Source organism: Microchirus variegatus, assembly GCF_963457635.1.
Source record: "Microchirus variegatus genome assembly, chromosome: 3".
Classification (NCBI taxonomy): Eukaryota; Metazoa; Chordata; class Actinopteri; order Pleuronectiformes; family Soleidae; genus Microchirus; species Microchirus variegatus.
In genome coordinates this window covers 14,528,390-14,545,644 of record NC_139804.1, presented here as the reverse complement: position 1 = coordinate 14,545,644, position 17,255 = coordinate 14,528,390, and the positions used below count along the sequence as shown (strand labels likewise).

The 17,255-nt window shown below is 40.7% G+C and overlaps 2 protein-coding genes across 2 annotated transcripts; both read right to left on the bottom strand.

Annotated features, from left to right (window-relative positions):
- On the bottom strand, positions 1-2,466 carry her13 (hairy-related 13; the record flags this gene model as incomplete). The annotated part of the gene is made up of 4 exons (XM_083886443.1): positions 1-470; positions 1,233-1,314; positions 2,078-2,164; positions 2,371-2,466. The coding sequence occupies 4 exons, from the start codon at positions 2,464-2,466 to the stop codon at positions 1-3; spliced, it is 735 nt and encodes a 244-aa protein (XP_083742569.1).
- An 8,232-nt stretch (positions 2,467-10,698) lies between these two features.
- her8.2 (hairy-related 8.2) lies at positions 10,699-13,403 on the bottom strand. Its single transcript, XM_083886629.1, has 4 exons — positions 13,280-13,403; positions 13,091-13,186; positions 12,934-13,012; positions 10,699-11,222 (listed from the first exon to the last, which is right to left on the bottom strand). Exons 1-4 carry the CDS (start codon positions 13,340-13,342, stop codon positions 10,864-10,866), a joined length of 597 nt encoding a protein of 198 aa, XP_083742755.1. The 5' UTR covers positions 13,343-13,403; the 3' UTR covers positions 10,699-10,863.
- Positions 13,404-17,255: the final 3,852 nt, after the last annotated feature.

Sequence of the window (17,255 nt, the reverse complement as noted above, 5' to 3'; positions counted from 1 at the left end):
CTACCAGGGTCTCCACATGGACTGAGCGTAGGTGATGGTGGGTGTGCCCAGGGCCTCCCCGCCCTCCAGGCTCTCTGTAGAACTCTGATTGTGCTCGCTGTCAGTGTCGTCCAGGTCAGAGCACAGGTCCTCGCTGGATGTGGCAGAAGGGGCGGGGGAGAGAGCTGAGGAAGAGCCGATGGAGGGGCTCCTTCCCCCGGGTGAGGCCAGACTGGCACAGACTGACCCGCCTCCTCCGTGCCAAGTGCTGCCATTACTCCCAGGGGGTGTGTCTGTGATTAAATCTATCAGCACGTCCTGGAGGTGGTCTTCGTTCAGAGGCATACACTCCAGCAGGTGGTTGAGCAGCTCTGCTGCCACTGTGGCATCGATCCCAGGACAGTTGGACACAAACATGTGCACCTCATGCATGCACTGGATGTAGCCAGCGGCAAATCTCTCACTGGCTTCATGGTTCAGTGTGTCTGTTTCTGTGCAGAGATAGAGAGAGATATGGAATGATCAAACCTTACTGCACTCATACAGTCATGCACCACTGCTGGTGGTCTGATCCAGGGTTATGGTTAAGATAAAAATGCATAATCTGTTACAACCCCAAAAAATATATATAATTATACATATATACTGTGTATATCACGTTTCATTATGCACAGACTGTAAACATTTAAATAAAAAACAGCGACAACATTTAAACTGAGTCGTATGTTGCGGGCTGTTTATTTCTTATTTATGGGACAGTTCTTTTACTCGTATACCAACATTTCTCATGAGATGCCATTACTCTGTTAGTTATCTGTCCTATTCATCATTATGGTCCAGAATAACCATTTCTCAGGGCACAAAACTTGATGTATTATACTTGAATAATAATAAGGAAAAACAATATTTAAAGTATATAAGATTTTTCATCAATGTTTAGTTATATTCACTGAGCATTATAACAGGACACCAAATAAAATAAAACTGTGCCCTTGAAGTTTAAATCATTGCTGGAAATGTCAAAGATAATGAAAATATACAAATATATACGTTCTCAAAAAACCCTGTTTTTAAGTTATTTTAAATATAGACTAAATAATGTTTTAAATAATAATTTAGTTGTTAATGATTTTGTAATACTATCAGACATACACGCTTAATGTGGATATGGGGGGAGTAGTGGCATTTTCCCCCACACTTTAAACTCCGATCAGACTGATATCGGACACAAAAAAGTGCTCCCTTGTACAGACCTTGGCTCCTGTTCTTCAGGATGTCCTCCACCTTCTTCACCGTCATCTCCAGCACCTCTGCATTCTCCATTTTAGAGTGGAACTGTGGAGGGAAAGCAGCAATGCACCTTTAGAAATCTGTACATCTCCAGCTGTGGCTGCACAGCCAAGGCTCAGACAGGTGAGAAAGGTGAGGAGAGGTCAGAGCTGGCCCAAGGAATAAGCTAACTAAAGTATTTGACTGTCTTATTTTTTTACTTTATTGTTAGTTCATGATGATTCAATTCAATTCAATTCTCAAGTCTCTGTACATAGAGTACATCATGCAGAGCAGAGAAACCCAACAATTCATACAATGAGAAAGAACCAGACTCAAAGATGCAGCCATCTGCCTCGGCTGGTTGGGGTGAAAGGACAAATGGGGGACAGAGGAGAGGTGGGGGACAGATTGGAGGAGAGAAAGGACCAGATGAGACACCATGATAAAATTACCCAAGCCGGCATGGCATTGTTAAAAAACACACAATAGACAAGGTAATAGTATACATAGTACTGCTTTTGGAGGAGTGATTCCTACTCCCTTAGAGCTTAGGTAGGGACAACCATGACGTTCATGTGCATCTGCACCCTGTAGCATGTCATTGTTTGTAATTGCTGAGAGAGAAGAGCATGCTAAATGTCTCACAAACATGTCAATTGATATGGAATGGAAAAAGAAACAGGATGAAAGCAGATAGTGATACATTTCCCCCAGAAGCCTTGTGTAATTTACTGTTATATTGATAAACGGTCCCAAAATGACATTTTTCTTAGGGCCCCACGAAGTCTTGGGCCGGCCCTGGGAGATGTGAGGCTCCAGTACTCACGTCAGTGTCTGCCAGCAGTGTCCTCAGCTCCTGCAGACTCTCGTTGATGCGAGCTCGCCTCTTCTTCTCCACCAGAGGTTTCCTGGTCTGCGGGGAAACAAAGATAGCACTCTTTAGTGAGAGACACGTGGAAAGCTGCCGTTCTAATAATCCACACATTCCATTCTGAGGTAAAAAAAATAATAAGATAAAAAAAACTTGAAAACTCCGCAGTCTGCAGGTGATGCGGGATAAAGTGCGTCACTGGTCGCCAGGTGCGTCCAGTCCAGATTCCCTGCCCCGTGGATTTTTACCTTCCTGTCCGCTCTCTGGATCCCACAATAGGACTCGTCGTCGTCGTCGTCGTCCATGAGTGGTCCCGTGCTGCTGGGCCGAGCCGCGGGAGCCATGTTGGGTCGGATCGCCGCTACAGAGGCTTCTCTCCCTCTGCTCAGTCTCTGCTTGTGCCTCAGTGTTCAGAGAGGAGCAGCTGGTCAACGGAGTCGGTTACAGGAAGAAGAAAAAAAATCAACAAACTCTCATGAGAGAGAGAGACAGGGAGTTTATTATGCAATCCTATTGAGACGTGCTGCCGGCGCTGAGTGGCTGTTGATAGTATTTAAAAGGGCTTATTAGCATGTGAATGGAGGCTGAGCTGCTCTCGCTGGGGGACAACAGAGCGCACACGGCCGCAGCCAATGAGCGACCCGTGCTTTTGTGTGCGGTCAGCCTCGGTGTGCGCCTCTCAGCACTGAGCTGCTCTGCTCTGCCTGCTTTCATCACTGTCTGCTGGGTTGGGGGTAAGAGCGAGCAGCTCTGTTGCCATTCATTTAAAACTCAGCAGCAGCTGAACCACAGTCTGGTCTCCCCCCCCCCTCCATGTAAATATTAACACTGTGTTTTAGTGCAGGAATAACATGGAGGAGGGAATAACACTGACAAAAGCAGATTATTGTACAAAAACACACTGATGTGTGTGTATATATATATACATATATATATATATATATATGTACACACATAGAGCGTAAGATAAATAGATAATCATTTATTAGTCACACACACAGCATGAATGAATGTAAGAATAAAACATAAACATGCACTTCCACATCTACAAATGTACAATATAGATGACGATTGATGATTAAGAATATAAAATAGAATATATTACACAGTATATACATTAAGAAACCACAATTTACAGCAATCATATATATACATACGTATATATATATATATACACATATATGTATGTATGTATGTACATTTATACACATGTGTGTATATATAGGATTGCTATAAATATATATACATATATTTAATATGAGATTTCACAAATACTCTGTATTTCTGCAATATTGTGATCTGAACTAGACTTTAAGGTGCATTATGTAATAAATCTAAAGCAACTGGCCATAAAATCCTCCTAATATGTCACAGAGACTCAGGAATAATGTTCATATAACAAACTGAACTCACCAACAACAACAACAGTACAGCCAAAATATTTGCATTAAAAAAAATCCTTTGAAAACTGCAAATCATGCTTATGTTTTGAAATCATGTTTTTCCACATGTGGCGCCACCTACCGCCATCTACCAATCATTGCAGTCAGTAGAGTCTCAACTGCCGAGCAACCACGGGTTGCCAGTTACGTCAAAAACCTAAGAGACCTTGGTATTTTGAATTTGAATGTAGCAACTGTTTTTGGCCACATTCTTACATATGGCATCTTTAAATGTTGTTATAATATCGTATTGTGACTTACATATTGTGATCATATCGTATTGTGACTGAAATATCATGATAATATAAATAGTTAAATTAGCAACTCACATTCCGAAAAGCACAAGCCAAACAAACTCAGGACAAGGTCAGCTGCAACTCTGTGTAACCCTGGCACTCATAATATGTCTACAGCAGGGGTCACCAACGTGGTGCCCGCGGGCACCTGGTAGCCCGCAGGCAGCCAATACGGTGCCCGCGGGCTCACTTCACTTCACCTCACTTGCATGTATCCGTATGATCGCTCAGTAAAATATCTTTGATATTGTTTATACAAACTGATAATCGTTAGGAGTAAGCACTGGAATGAATGTGTATGCAGTTGAATGCATAATATTAATCATTTAAATGGTAAACAAACAAAAAAATATTATATGGTAGCCCTCCATATTATTTTTTACCCTTAAGGTAGCTCTCTGTCTCAAAAAGGTTGGTGACCCCTGGTCTACAGAGTGTGTCTCATTATGTATTTGTTCAACCTAACCTAACGTGGGCAGATGACCAATAACTCAAAAACACAGTCTCCCTCTCCCCCTTTTCTTCAAAACCTTGGATCAGGGGTGTCAAACTCATTTTCACTGAGGGCCTCATCAGCATAATGGTTACCCTCAAAGGGCCAGATGTAACTGTCATACAGAATAAATGTAACTAAATTTAACCAAATATAATGTAAAATAAAGATAACTTCTCTGTATTATATTGCTAAATAACTTTCTGTACTTATTACACTGCGATCTAGTGGCGTGATGCCGTCACTTTGCGGGTAACGCAATTGCCATGCGTTGTGGGAAATGTAGTTTACGGTCAACGCACGCCTTAAAGCAGCATAGACCTATTTTAACACAGATTTTTAAGACCAATTAATCACTCGCGGGCCACATAAAATGATGTGGCGGGCCACATCTGGCCCCCAGGCCTTGAGTTTGACACATGTGCCTTAGATATACCATAAACTCAGGGGTTCACAGGCAGAATGACAGAGGATGTCCAACTGTTAACATCTCCTTGTTCATGATTGGCATTGTCTCAGTTCTCCTCAGATCTGAGCTGTTTCCAATAAAGCTTTTCAACTTACCATCACTCACTCCAGAAACTCCACCCCTGGTCGCCTCACCTGATAACAAAATCTCTGCAACAATACTGATGTGTTTTTATGTTTTTCACTGTGCCCATGCAGAGGTCATTTAAGGCCACATTATACTTCTCCGACTGCGTATGCGTTATCCGTCTGCGTCACCACGGAGACGCCTCGAGCATTTATACTTCTGCGTCGTGGTGACGGACACTCGCTGCAATTTCCCGCCCGATCAGTAGGGGTCGCTGCGCAAGGTTGTTGTGCTTCTGGCTACAGTGAGCAATGGCGTCCGAGAAAGAAAGAGAGCGAGAGACTGTTGTTGTTGAAACAGTGGCCGTTTCTCACTTTTCTGTGTGACGGAACGCAGTTTTAAGATAATTTGAGGCGAGAAATTGGCCATTTAGGGTCTAAACATGTGCTGTGTGTGTTAAGATGTGACGTATTTATAGTTCGGCAGCGGCGTTATCGGCGGGGATCAGCTCCGCCTCTGTCAGGACGCCCGGAGCGCACTGAGAGCCGGCACAGAGCAGCTTCGCTCAGCATGTCCTGAGGACCAATCGCAGCTCTTGCCGTCTCCGTAGTCCCTTGACGGAGTGACGGACACTTAAAAAATATTTCGTGCACCCGGAGACGACGCAGAGGCTCTTCGACAGGTTCTGCGTCGACGCAGAGTCTCTCCGTAGCCTACGCAGAGCACTTTACGCAGAAGTATAAATTGGGCTTTAGTCCCTCCTGTGGTGAAATGAACATAATCTTTCTAATATTTTGCATACTCATGTCACAGTAGATGTAGACATATGTGTTCTTTATGTGAAAAGTAAATGAACATAAAAAAAATGTTGTAGTATCACCAACATGGACGTCAAGGAGGTAGCAGCCTTTACATTTTATATTTCAAAGCCAATATCAGCCCATACCGATATTGTGCATGTATAAACATATAATTCACGTTACTTTTCCATTCAATCAGCAATTAACATACTTGTGATAGATGTAGGTATAATACTAGTACTAATACTAATAATAATATAATGTTTTATATTTTTCCTCCTTTAAATGTGTGCGCATTGAAGCATCCATGTTGTTCTCTCAGGTCCCCAAGCTCTGTCCTTCTGTCTGTCTCTGTCTGCCTTTGTGTCCTCTCTCCACAGAGTTACTTGGCTGCTGTTTGGCGGATGTAACGCGATGCCTCTGTTTCTGCTCGTGGCCCCTTGACCCAAAACTGAATTAAGGGCCTTCCTCCAAAGACAGCGACAGGTGTTGGCCTGCGCCTCGTTTGTTCTCCCTGTTGTTTTGTCACCTCCAGTTTGTGCGCAACTACAATCTCACGTTGCTCGGCTGTGAGAGCTGTTGTCACCTCACCTGCATGTGTATAGTAGGTTAAGTGTCATTATTGTAATGTATTGTTTTTATTGGAATGTACTATGGAATTATGAAATGATACGACTCTGACCTGTCTTTTTCTGTGGTGGTGGTTGTTGCATGTGTTGATTCCATTCTTTCTGCGCACAATGTCTATTTGTTTATGTGCAATAAGAGCGCACAGGCCCCTGTCCCCGTTTATTGTGCGTGCTTTGTACAAGTGTATTATCATGCAAATGAAGCCCACAATAGAGCAGTTCAGTGGAAGAGAGATGGCGGGCTGGATTCCTCTGTGCCACCTTCCAGGTAAATGTGATTGTTCATCACCAGGCGCTAGATTGCGCGCTCTATTGTGTGCACGGCTACATGCGCAACATTTATGCAGGAGGCAGCACTAAAAGACAGAGAGTGCGGTGAAATAAAAAAAAATGAAGGGAGAGAGTGAGAGCTTTGAAGTGGAGGCAGTTTGGCACCTCGCCACTCACAGATCCCTGCTGCTGAACAGCTTTAATGATGTGGACTGTGGAGGGAGCAGCTGTCTCTGCTCGCCTTTGTTGGAGAGCGAGCCCACCCCACACACACACACACACACACACACACACACACACACACACACACTTAAGACCCGCCGTCTGGCGCCGTGTGACAGCCAATCATAACTTTGGTTTTAATCAGATACAGCAGCTGATACTAAGCTCACAGTTATGATCCTGAACTCACAGATGGTGATAACTGCTTTAAAACAATTTATATATATAAAAAATGCTCTTCATCCAATTCAACCAACTTGATAGTCTCGCTGCTACATCCATATTACTATTATATACTAAATATGCTTAAAAAAAAAAAAAAAAAAATGCATCCTGACACTCATTTCAGCTCTGTATCTGCACCGATCCCAATCCATACACCCAATTCCTTTCTCTGTCGCTGTCAATTTAGTTGATTCTAGTTTACTGAATTGAAATAAAAATGATATAAAGGATTTTGTCAGTATTACAGAGGAAACTGGGATGCACAATATTACTGGCAAAATATTGGTCGAAATTGGCTCTAAAATGTTTATCGGACATCGGCAAAGGAGACAAAAACACCCAATATGACTAATGACTCAAACACTAGGCTGAAACTATTATTTTATCATATTTATATATTTTGCATCATGAATTACCATAATAATCATTTCATAGATAGACACATAAAAAAGATAGATAGACACATAAAAAAGAAGATGATAAATTGCTGTCATCTATCTATCTATCTATCTATCTATCTATCTATCTATCTATCTATCTATCTATCTATCTATCTATCTATCTATCTATCTATCTATCTATCTATCTATCTATCTATCTATCTATCTATCTATCTATCTATCTATCTATCTATCTATCTATCTATCTATCTATCTATCTATCTATCTATCTATCTATCTATCTATCTATCTATCTATCTATCTGTATACTGAGTTTTTTCTCAGATGTTCAACTAGACAAGAGCATATAATGGATGTAATCTGCTGCATCATTTTCTGTAACCAACCAAAAACTCAATAAAACTATTTGACTATTTGTCGAATCACTTTTCAAACATATTCTCTAACTTCATGGGTGCATATAGGTACAGCTACAGCGTCATTTATTAATTCAGTTCACTGAAAGAAACAATTGTCACGACAGAAAGTGTAAAAAAATAATAATCTGAACAATGATTGTGAAGCTGTCACAAAATGGAGTTAAATTACGCTAATGTTATCTTTCTTACAAACTAATATCCAAGTAATAGCTTGATAATGAGAATTATTAGGGACTATTGGTCTAAAACCTGTCAATTACCATGTTATACATTTGCAATTCAACACTTTTAAATTGGAAACACTTGTGATACTTTCTGTGTAACAACCATAACTAACCAAGAACTATCATTGATTTTCCTTTTCTAATATGGAAATGACTAATAATAATATAACCCTATAACTCTAACCCTACCAAGTCATTACAGTAGTATTACTGTCAAATCACCAAGACTACAAAACACTTTATAAATACAGATCCTTTACCATGTGTTGCCTTCTATTACAACGTTATTACCACACTATTACCATGTTGTCACTGAAGTGAAATTTCAAAATAAAATAACATGTTCTTGTCAAACGGGTATTTTTCTTTGACATTTTAATGATATATAAACACGTGATTCTCAAAGTCTTTATACCAAATACTGCTTGAGAAAATATTGAGTAACATTGTAATATTGAAGTAACACAATTTTCACCAATGTTAAAATACAGTGGTGTAAATAGACCAAGCACAGACTTTTCACAGGAGGCAGATTTATTCCCAATAAGATCATTTGCTCTCTCATCATCATCATCCTCATCCTCACAACACTGCTATAGTGAAATTAGATTAAGATGGAGCAAGAGATAAGGTGACTTATTATTATTATTATTATTATTATTATTATCAGTATTTCTGATTTTCCTCCACCAGTACAGAGACTAGGACAATATCAAGACCAGAGAGTATCGAGACCAAGAGATAAACTATGACGGCTGTTACTGCACTATTAGAGGATTGAGACTCCCTTAAGTTTTGTGTGCTGTTGAGGACTGACATGACATGTGACAAAACACCTCAAACAACTGTCTAAAGAATGGCAAATAAATGATTTCAATCATAATTCATTTGTAGATGAAATTGTAACACCAAGTTGAAGATACACAATTTTAAACTTGCAATTGCATCATGTCTCATTGTGTGAGTCTTTCGGCTGATCCCTCCACACTGTCCCCACACTGGATCACCTGCAGATATTTTGATATCCATATCTATATCAAGGCAGGTAACATTAAGGGCCTTGCCTAGATCACCACTGAGCTATCCCAGCAGCGCATCATGTCCCATTGTAGTAGCCAAATTACACTGCATGATATCAACTTCCCTGAAATGGATTCAGCCTAATGTTAAGTCAACACAGCAGTGATATGCAGATGTTACTTAAAAGTCAATCCCATTTATTTAGTCAAACAAAAAAGTACAATATACTTCCCGTTGCTCTACCACTGAGCTACCTTTTGAGCTCTGTTTCAAGTTAAACAGAGACACACGTTGAGAGCGTTGCAGTAAATGCTAAAAAAAAAAATAACTGCCCTGATTTTTAGGTCTCACAGGCTGGTACGTTTTTTTCGGGCATTTTGGGCTGCAGGCTGAGCAGAATATCTGACTGTGCTGAAAACAGCTGTTTGATGCTGCTGACTTATTACTGGATTATTCTATTTGCATTTGAAGCTTTTAAAACCACAAGTTAAACAGAATAAAATGGTGATCAATAACCCCAGAATAACTTTAATGAAGTGTTTTGAAATAATACAGAACAACACTTCTAAACAAGTGAATGGTTGTTAGTCTCTATGGGTTTGCTCTGTGATGAACTGGATGTTATGGATTCACCATGTGTCAGCTGACCCTCATATGGAGGATAAAGCTGTAGACTTTGACCAAGAGAGGGCAATACTGTTGAGAATATGAGAATACATGTAATAAAACATGTATCAACATAAGCAAAGTCTCAGAGAATGAGATATCATCTCAGGTCATCTGTCACATGAAATTATCAAATGAGAGGAGCTCAGGACAGACAGAGACCTGTGGATATTGTTGATAATCTGTGGATGACCCTCAACTATCAAACTTTGCCAGTGATCCCGCCCACTGCAGGATAAATCACAAGCAGTGCTAGTTCAAGCCTTTAAAGGCCTCTAGGCTGAATTTAATTTACCTCCCACCACCTCAAAAAAGCCAGTGCTTGGCTATTATTGACAAAAATGTAACTCCATGCATTGCATTAATTATAGTTATTTACACCAAATCAGTGTCACTTTTTTACCCAAGAGTGCAGTAAAATCACAAAAGAAATTAGCTGCACTTTTGTATTATATTTTTTGAAGTGTGGTGATACTGAGCTTCAAATAAGTATATATAAGTAAACCTTTATAATTACATTAAAAAAAAAATTGTTTGCTTATGCCTTGGGCTGACTCTGGTCACAAGAATCAAACTAAAACGTTTAGTCTGTAACACGTTTTATTAATCTTTTATTCATCTCTAACTGATCATTTGATTTTTAAAATCCATGCTTTCTATTTCAATGTTTACTGTGAAGTAACCTGTAAACATTTTGGGTTTCCTTATGAGACCAGTATGTCTTGACATGATCATTCATGAAATAAAATCAGTTTTATTATTATTATTATTATTATTATTATGTTTAAGCAGAAGCAGAGGAAGACATACAAAACTATACAATGACAAGCAAAGTGGTCTAAGAAGCAGAGTCACACCTTAAAACATCCAATAAATAAAGCTGTTAATACAATAAATACATGAAAGATTAATAAGAGCCTTCTATAATGCAGGCTACAAGAATTTACTTCTGAAAAGAAGTACTGAGAAAAAGGATCATTAAAGCCCATACACTACTATTATAATCATCGGAACAAAACTGCCCCACGTGTTTATCTTCTGAGCAGCATATCTATAAGATACATAACACAGGATAGTCTAACATCATTGATCCACCACATCACCAGGGCCTCCACATCTCCAGCATTCCCAGGTGGGATCCACATAGAGCGACTCTCTCCTGACATCCGGTTCCACAGTGATCGGTCTTGCCTCTGTGGAGCAGGTTCACCTCAGTGAGGGCTGAGTTGAGGAGGCCTCTGCTGCTGGCTGGAGGAGGGACAGTGTGTGTGGCTGTGGGCTGAGAGAGCGGGAGCTCATCAGAGGACCTGGGCAGAGACTTGAGGAGGTGGTTGAGCAGGCGGGAGCCCAGACTCTTGTCCATCCAGTCGCAGGTGAGCAGCATACTGCGGACCTCGTGCATGCACTGGATGTAGCCTGTGCTGTATTTCTGCTGGGCCTCCAGACCTGATGTGAAGTCTGCAGGAAGAGAAGGGAAGATGGGTTACAGCACCCACTGGTGGTTATGGCACGACATGGATGGATGGATGACAACCATTCATTTCCCTGATCTTCCACAGTGAACCCACATGTAACTATTAAAACCAGATCATAACTTTCCTCTGACCACCACTTCAAATCTTAAAGGTATAATGTGTAAAATGTTGCTACATTTATTGGTGAAGTTGCATGTCGTAACTGAATATCCCTCACCTCACCCTTCCTTTCTTGCGTTGCATATGCTGTGTAGCTTTCAGTTAGCATATAACTCAAGAGGTGTTTGGTTTGTCCATTGTGGGCTTCTGTAAAAACATGGTGCTCCAAAATGGCAGCCTCCATAGACCTGAGCTTCTACTGGCATACATATAAAAGGCTCATTTTTTTATGGGTGTAGTAGACTCATAAAAAAAGTACAATTATTTACTGTTTATTTTTTTTTTCCAAATGAAAACAATTCCACCCAATTTTTACGCACTGGACCTTTAACAATGTACATTTACACTGCTGCGTTATATATCACATGTGTCAAGGCCTGCAGTATAATTGTATTTAACCCATGAGATAATATGTTATATCTTTCCTGCTCCTCCATTGACACACTGATCACGTTACCTTGCCCGTAAAAAAACCCCCAAAAAATTAAATATGGACTCTGAAAACACAAAGCCAGAACACAAGGGGGGCTATAAAGAGCTGTTCAAGAACACTCCCACTGATGTGTATGGCCCTCAATTGGGACACAGTTTTTATTTGAGTTTGACAGCCCACCTGTGATACTGCCCCCTGCTGCCTCATGGCAACAAGTGCAAGGAATTGAATTGAACAGAATATGACACTCCTAAAACTAAAACTATGTTTTACTAATACACAGACAGTAATAGCTATGGTTTAGAGCTGCAACTAACGACTATTTACGTAATCGATTAATCTGTCGATTATTTTCTCGATTAATCAATGAATCGTTTGGTCCATAAAATGTCAGAAAATGTTAAAAAAAAAGTTGATCAGTGTTCGTCAAACCTGTAAATGACGATGTTCTCGGGAGTCTTGTTTTGTCCACAAACCAAAAAGCTTCAGTTTTAATGATTTCTTTGTTATGTGGAGCAAAGGAACCAAGAAATATTCACATTTAAGAAGCTGAAACAATCAGAAATATTGTTTTAATCATGAAAAAAGCTTCAAACAGATTATCGATTATCAAAATAGTTGGCGATTAATTTAATAATCGATTAATAATCGATTCATCGATTAATCGTTTCGGCTCTACTATGGTTGACTATGGTTGTCACCTGGGGGCCATTGAGAAACTCTGGTCAAGAGGGGGTGGGCAATATCAGCTTAAAAGTATAGAAATATTCATAATCATATCTAAAAAAGAAATATTCATGAAGATATTTCAACACATTTCTTCTTCTTTCCTTTTTCTATACTCAACAACAAAAAAAGTCATATTATTACTATTATAAAAAATATTGCTAGCAAACATATATAGTATTATATTCTGTCTAAATACTATTCTATCAGCTTGCTGGCAGCTGGGCCCCCACATAACATGATATTAAGTGGTGGGTCCCTGTCCTCCCTGACTGGGGGGGCGCACGTGGCCCGCGTGCTGCCCGTTTGACACCTCTACAAAACTGTTGTTGTTGTTGTTGTTTTAAATCAAGAGCTACATAGTCATGCCGCTCACCGCTGAGTTTACTGCTCTGGATGTTCTGCAGGTGTTTCACTGTCATCTCCAGAATGTCTGCTTTCTCCAGTTTAGATTGCTGTCGAGAAATAAATACGCACACTTTAAAATTCAATTCAACACGCTGAGATTTCATTGCGGATGATAAAGCACTCACATCGAGTCTGAAGGCGCCAATCACAGTCTCTTTCAGCTGATCCAAGCAGTTGTTGATCCTCTCCCGCCTTTTCCTCTCAATGAGCGGCTTCCTCATCTGTTCGGGTACACGAACACAAACAGACGCGCGGTTACAGAGGCTCTGTGTGGCTGTGGCCCTTCATATGCGTCAGAGAAGCCAAATAAATACCTTTCTCTCCTCTCTGGCTGTGGGATGTTTCCCCGCGTTGTACGCCATGGACGAAGCAGTCATGTTGTTGTTGTTGTTGTTGTTTGTGTTCGGGTGTGCGCTTCCCGTCCCTTCTCCGCTCCTCCTCGCCTCTATAGGGCCCTCGGCGCGGCGCGGCCCTCGTATTTATACGGCTCCATTAGCATGTGAATGCTCCAAGTCTTTGGCTGTGGGATTTTCCCACACATGGGCTCCCATCAGTCAAGACTGACAGGTCACTGCCTCCATTCATTGAGAGAGTGAGAGAGAGAGAGAGCGAGAGAGAGACACAACACACACACACACACACACACACACACACACACACACACACACACACACACACACACACACACACACACACACACACACACACACAGAACTCAAAAGCAACAGATGTCCAGCCTGAAACCATGCGCCAAACCCTCTCCTCCCTCTTTGCCCTCCACCCTACAGTTCCCTCCTTCTCCCAGGGATGAACAAGAGTGTGCAGTTACAGGCCTTTACTCCTGGGAGCCTCATGCTCTTTTTTTTTTTAAGCAGCACAGACACAATAGACTAAATAACCTCCTGAGAATAAATGTGCCCTCATACAGAACAAATCTGTATCATATTTTATATGAACACACTGCAGGCCCAGAGACTTTATGGTGCCCGAAGTGGAATCTGATTTGAGGACCACCTCCAACCACCTCGGAGTCCCCAGTGCTTGACTATTGATTGATTTCTTTTCACACCAAACTAGTGTCACTCTTGTTTTAAACTCTTGATTTAATTAGCCTATAGTTATTTTTGCATTTAACCTATAATGCACCAGTCCTGAACACAAACAAGGGGAGCAGGAGCAGTGGGCAGCATCTGCACTTGGGGAGCAATGGGGAATGGGGTGCTTTGCTCAAGGACGCCCCAGCCATTGTTGACCCAGCCATGGATTTGAACTGGCAACCATTCAGTTCTAAGCCTCAAGTGTGGTGATTGCTGTAAACAAGTAAACCAGTTCAATGGCTTTTTAAACAGATGTGCAAATGTGCGCAAAATGCAACTACGAAATGAAACCAAATAACTTGAGATAAGCTTCAAATGGTCCAGAATTCAACCGCTTCAGTCATCACAAAAAAAACCTGATTTCATCACATGACATCTCCCCTGATTTCATCACATCACCCCCCCTCTCTTCTCCCCCCAGCAGCTGCACTGGCTTCCGGTCAATGTCAGAATATAATTTACAATTCTCTGTACACAATCAAGCCCATTCATGATCCCGCTCCTCCATATTTGTCTGATCTCCACTATCACCTCCTCCTGCTCTCAGGTATCCTCCTCCATCCAGCTGAGTGCCCTGCGCCTGCCACAGCACCATGGGCAGCATAGCCTTCAGCCGCTCTACCCCTCGTCTCTGGTCTTCACTCCCACCCAAAACATTGACTCTCTCCCTCTATTTAAATTATCTATATAAATTATATTTTCTGTGTTTTATAGCTGTTTTACATTTTTTTATTTGATTATTATTATTACTTCATTATTTTCTGTGTCCTTGGGTACTTTGAAAGGCGCTTATAAATAAAATGTTATATTTTGTATTATTACCTCTATGAATTATATAAATGCTGCCAATGTCCTGTATAATTTGACTCTGTAGCTGGACAGTGGGACAGATGTCCACTGTGCTGGCACAGCCTTGATCACGTTTCCAACAAATCTGTTGTTCAGTGTCAGATGTCAGAGTGACCAGATGTCCAGTTCCGCTCAGAGTTTGCGTGGGGCGGGTGTTTCAGAGCCACGCGACTGCCAGGCGAATGCCGGGTCGTGGGAACTGCGTCCAAACAAAGGCCGCTATTCATCCAAACCTAATGAGCACGAAGAGAGTAATAACCAAGTCCAAAAAGTCTGCTCACAAGAGGAGGAGGAGGAGGCTGAGGCTCATTACTGGGGCCAATCATAATGCTAGAGAGAGAGGAGGAAACAGGTAATAGTGACCAACCAGAGGCCTTTCAAGGGAGTTAATGGGTCCTTGACGGCACAGGGTACACACGAAAATGAAAAGTTCAGGAGAATCCTCTTAAGTTTTTTTGTTATGCTTTTGATCCTATCGACTTTTTATCCACATCAACAACAGGGATCACTGACACTGTCATTGGAGTCATTGGAATTTCAACGTAAAAACAGGTCCCACAGTGGGGAAATCTCAAAACGCCACCCTTGCATTTTCATGTAGACATGTAGGCATAGTCCCACCTTGCTGTCATTATCTTTAACATTGTCATCTTTCTCTTCTTAATTTTGGAGATTGTTTGGTCTATTCTTGTTACGATATATTTTGTGTTATTTCCTTAGTTGCCCTGACTTTCTTTATTCTGTGATTGTATACACTGTAATGTATACTTTTGGCACAGCACAGTTAAGTTGCGTTTGCACGAGCATAGTAGCTGGTATCAGGGCCACTTTTCATTGCCTGCTCTGGCAAGGGAGACTGCCAGCCACTGGTAAGAGTGCCGTTACAGGAAGAGACGTCCAACACAAAAATCAAGGCGAACAATGTCAAACTGTAAATAAATAAATAATTAAAATCCTAAACCCTAACAATTACCAGGAACATGTCCAAAATGCCCAGAGTGGGCACTTCTTTGTGTAGTCAGTCATATTTCAACCTGTTTGCAGTCGTCTCGCTTTACTAGCTCAATGTGGCTGTTGTCTCTGTCCGTATTGACATAAAACAAATCACTTCCTGTGTGCAGTGAGGGAATGTTGCTGAGTAACATGCCATCGAAACACAGTTATACAGAGAAACACAGTGTGGAACTGATAGACCTAATCACCAGTGTGTGAACTCATTTGACAATGGATTGAATGAACATGTTGATATTCAAAAATCACACGCTACAGCTTTAAAGGAATAGTTAGGGTTGTATAATATAAGGTGCTCATGCAGAGTCATTTCCCTGCATACACTCGACAGCGTTCAGCATGCCTGTTTGGAGAAGGAGACAGAAGAATCAGAGCATGATTGACACATTGTTATAATGTGAATGGGGACAGCACAAGTTATGGAAGGAAACAGAAAATAGTATTAGTATTATATATATATAATAGTATTTGTACTGTGTGATTTAGTGGTTTACCATTTACCACTCTTAGACAGCCCCTTGAATACATCACCTCAACTGCTGATGTGACTCATAAGACTATGTCTAATTTTAGGAACATGTTAAGAAAATATCATGTCAGCAGGGCAAAAAAAAAAACACAACAGCAGAACAAAAAAAAACAGGATCCACTATGCAGTAAATACATTAAACCTTTCCTATTTTTTTCAACAGGAAATGTTGTCTGTGTATAACCACTTTCATCAGTCTATAGAAAATATTACAGCCCCAAGTGGTATAGTATAATATAAATTAGGGCTGCACAATGTTATTGTCAGTTACAGGAACAGCAGTATACATCCCAAAATTTAACATAGGCATCAAAAACAGGACATGGGATAATCTCTCAGTATATACAGTTGAAATGATGGGGATAATATTAGCATTGCAGTGGGTAGAAGATAGTAGTCAACACAAAGTAACAATAGCAACAGATAGTATCTCAACACTGACAATTATCCAATCAGGGAACTCATGCAGGCAAGATCTTTTACTGGAAATATCAAATTGAATATACAGATTACACAATAAAGGTGTGGATGTTTCATTCCTCTGGGTTCCTGCTCATGTAGGAGTCGAAGGTAATAAAGAAGCAGATATATTGGCCAAACAAGCGTTAAAATCAAACACAATAAACATCTAAATACCATTAAGCAGGGCAGAAATCAAATCTATTATCAATAAACACATGTACAAAATCTGGCAGAAAAGTTGGGATAGTATGGACACAGGAAGACATCTTTACATTATACAACCACAAGTCAAAAATAGTGAAATATGAGGCAGGAACCTCTTAACTCGACTCAGAATAGGGC

Bases quoted from the DNA above. Each gene is read 5' to 3' on its own strand.
- her8.2 (XM_083886629.1), bottom strand. From the start codon at position 13,342: ATGACTGCTTCGTCCATGGCGTACAACGCGGGGAAACATCCCACAGCC. The intron at 13,187-13,279 runs GTATTTATTTGG...GTACCCGAACAG, and splicing joins CAGCCAGAGAGGAGAGAAAG to ATGAGGAAGCCGCTCATTGA. The intron at 13,013-13,090 runs GTGAGTGCTTTA...ATTTCTCGACAG, and splicing joins TTGGCGCCTTCAGACTCGAT to CAATCTAAACTGGAGAAAGC.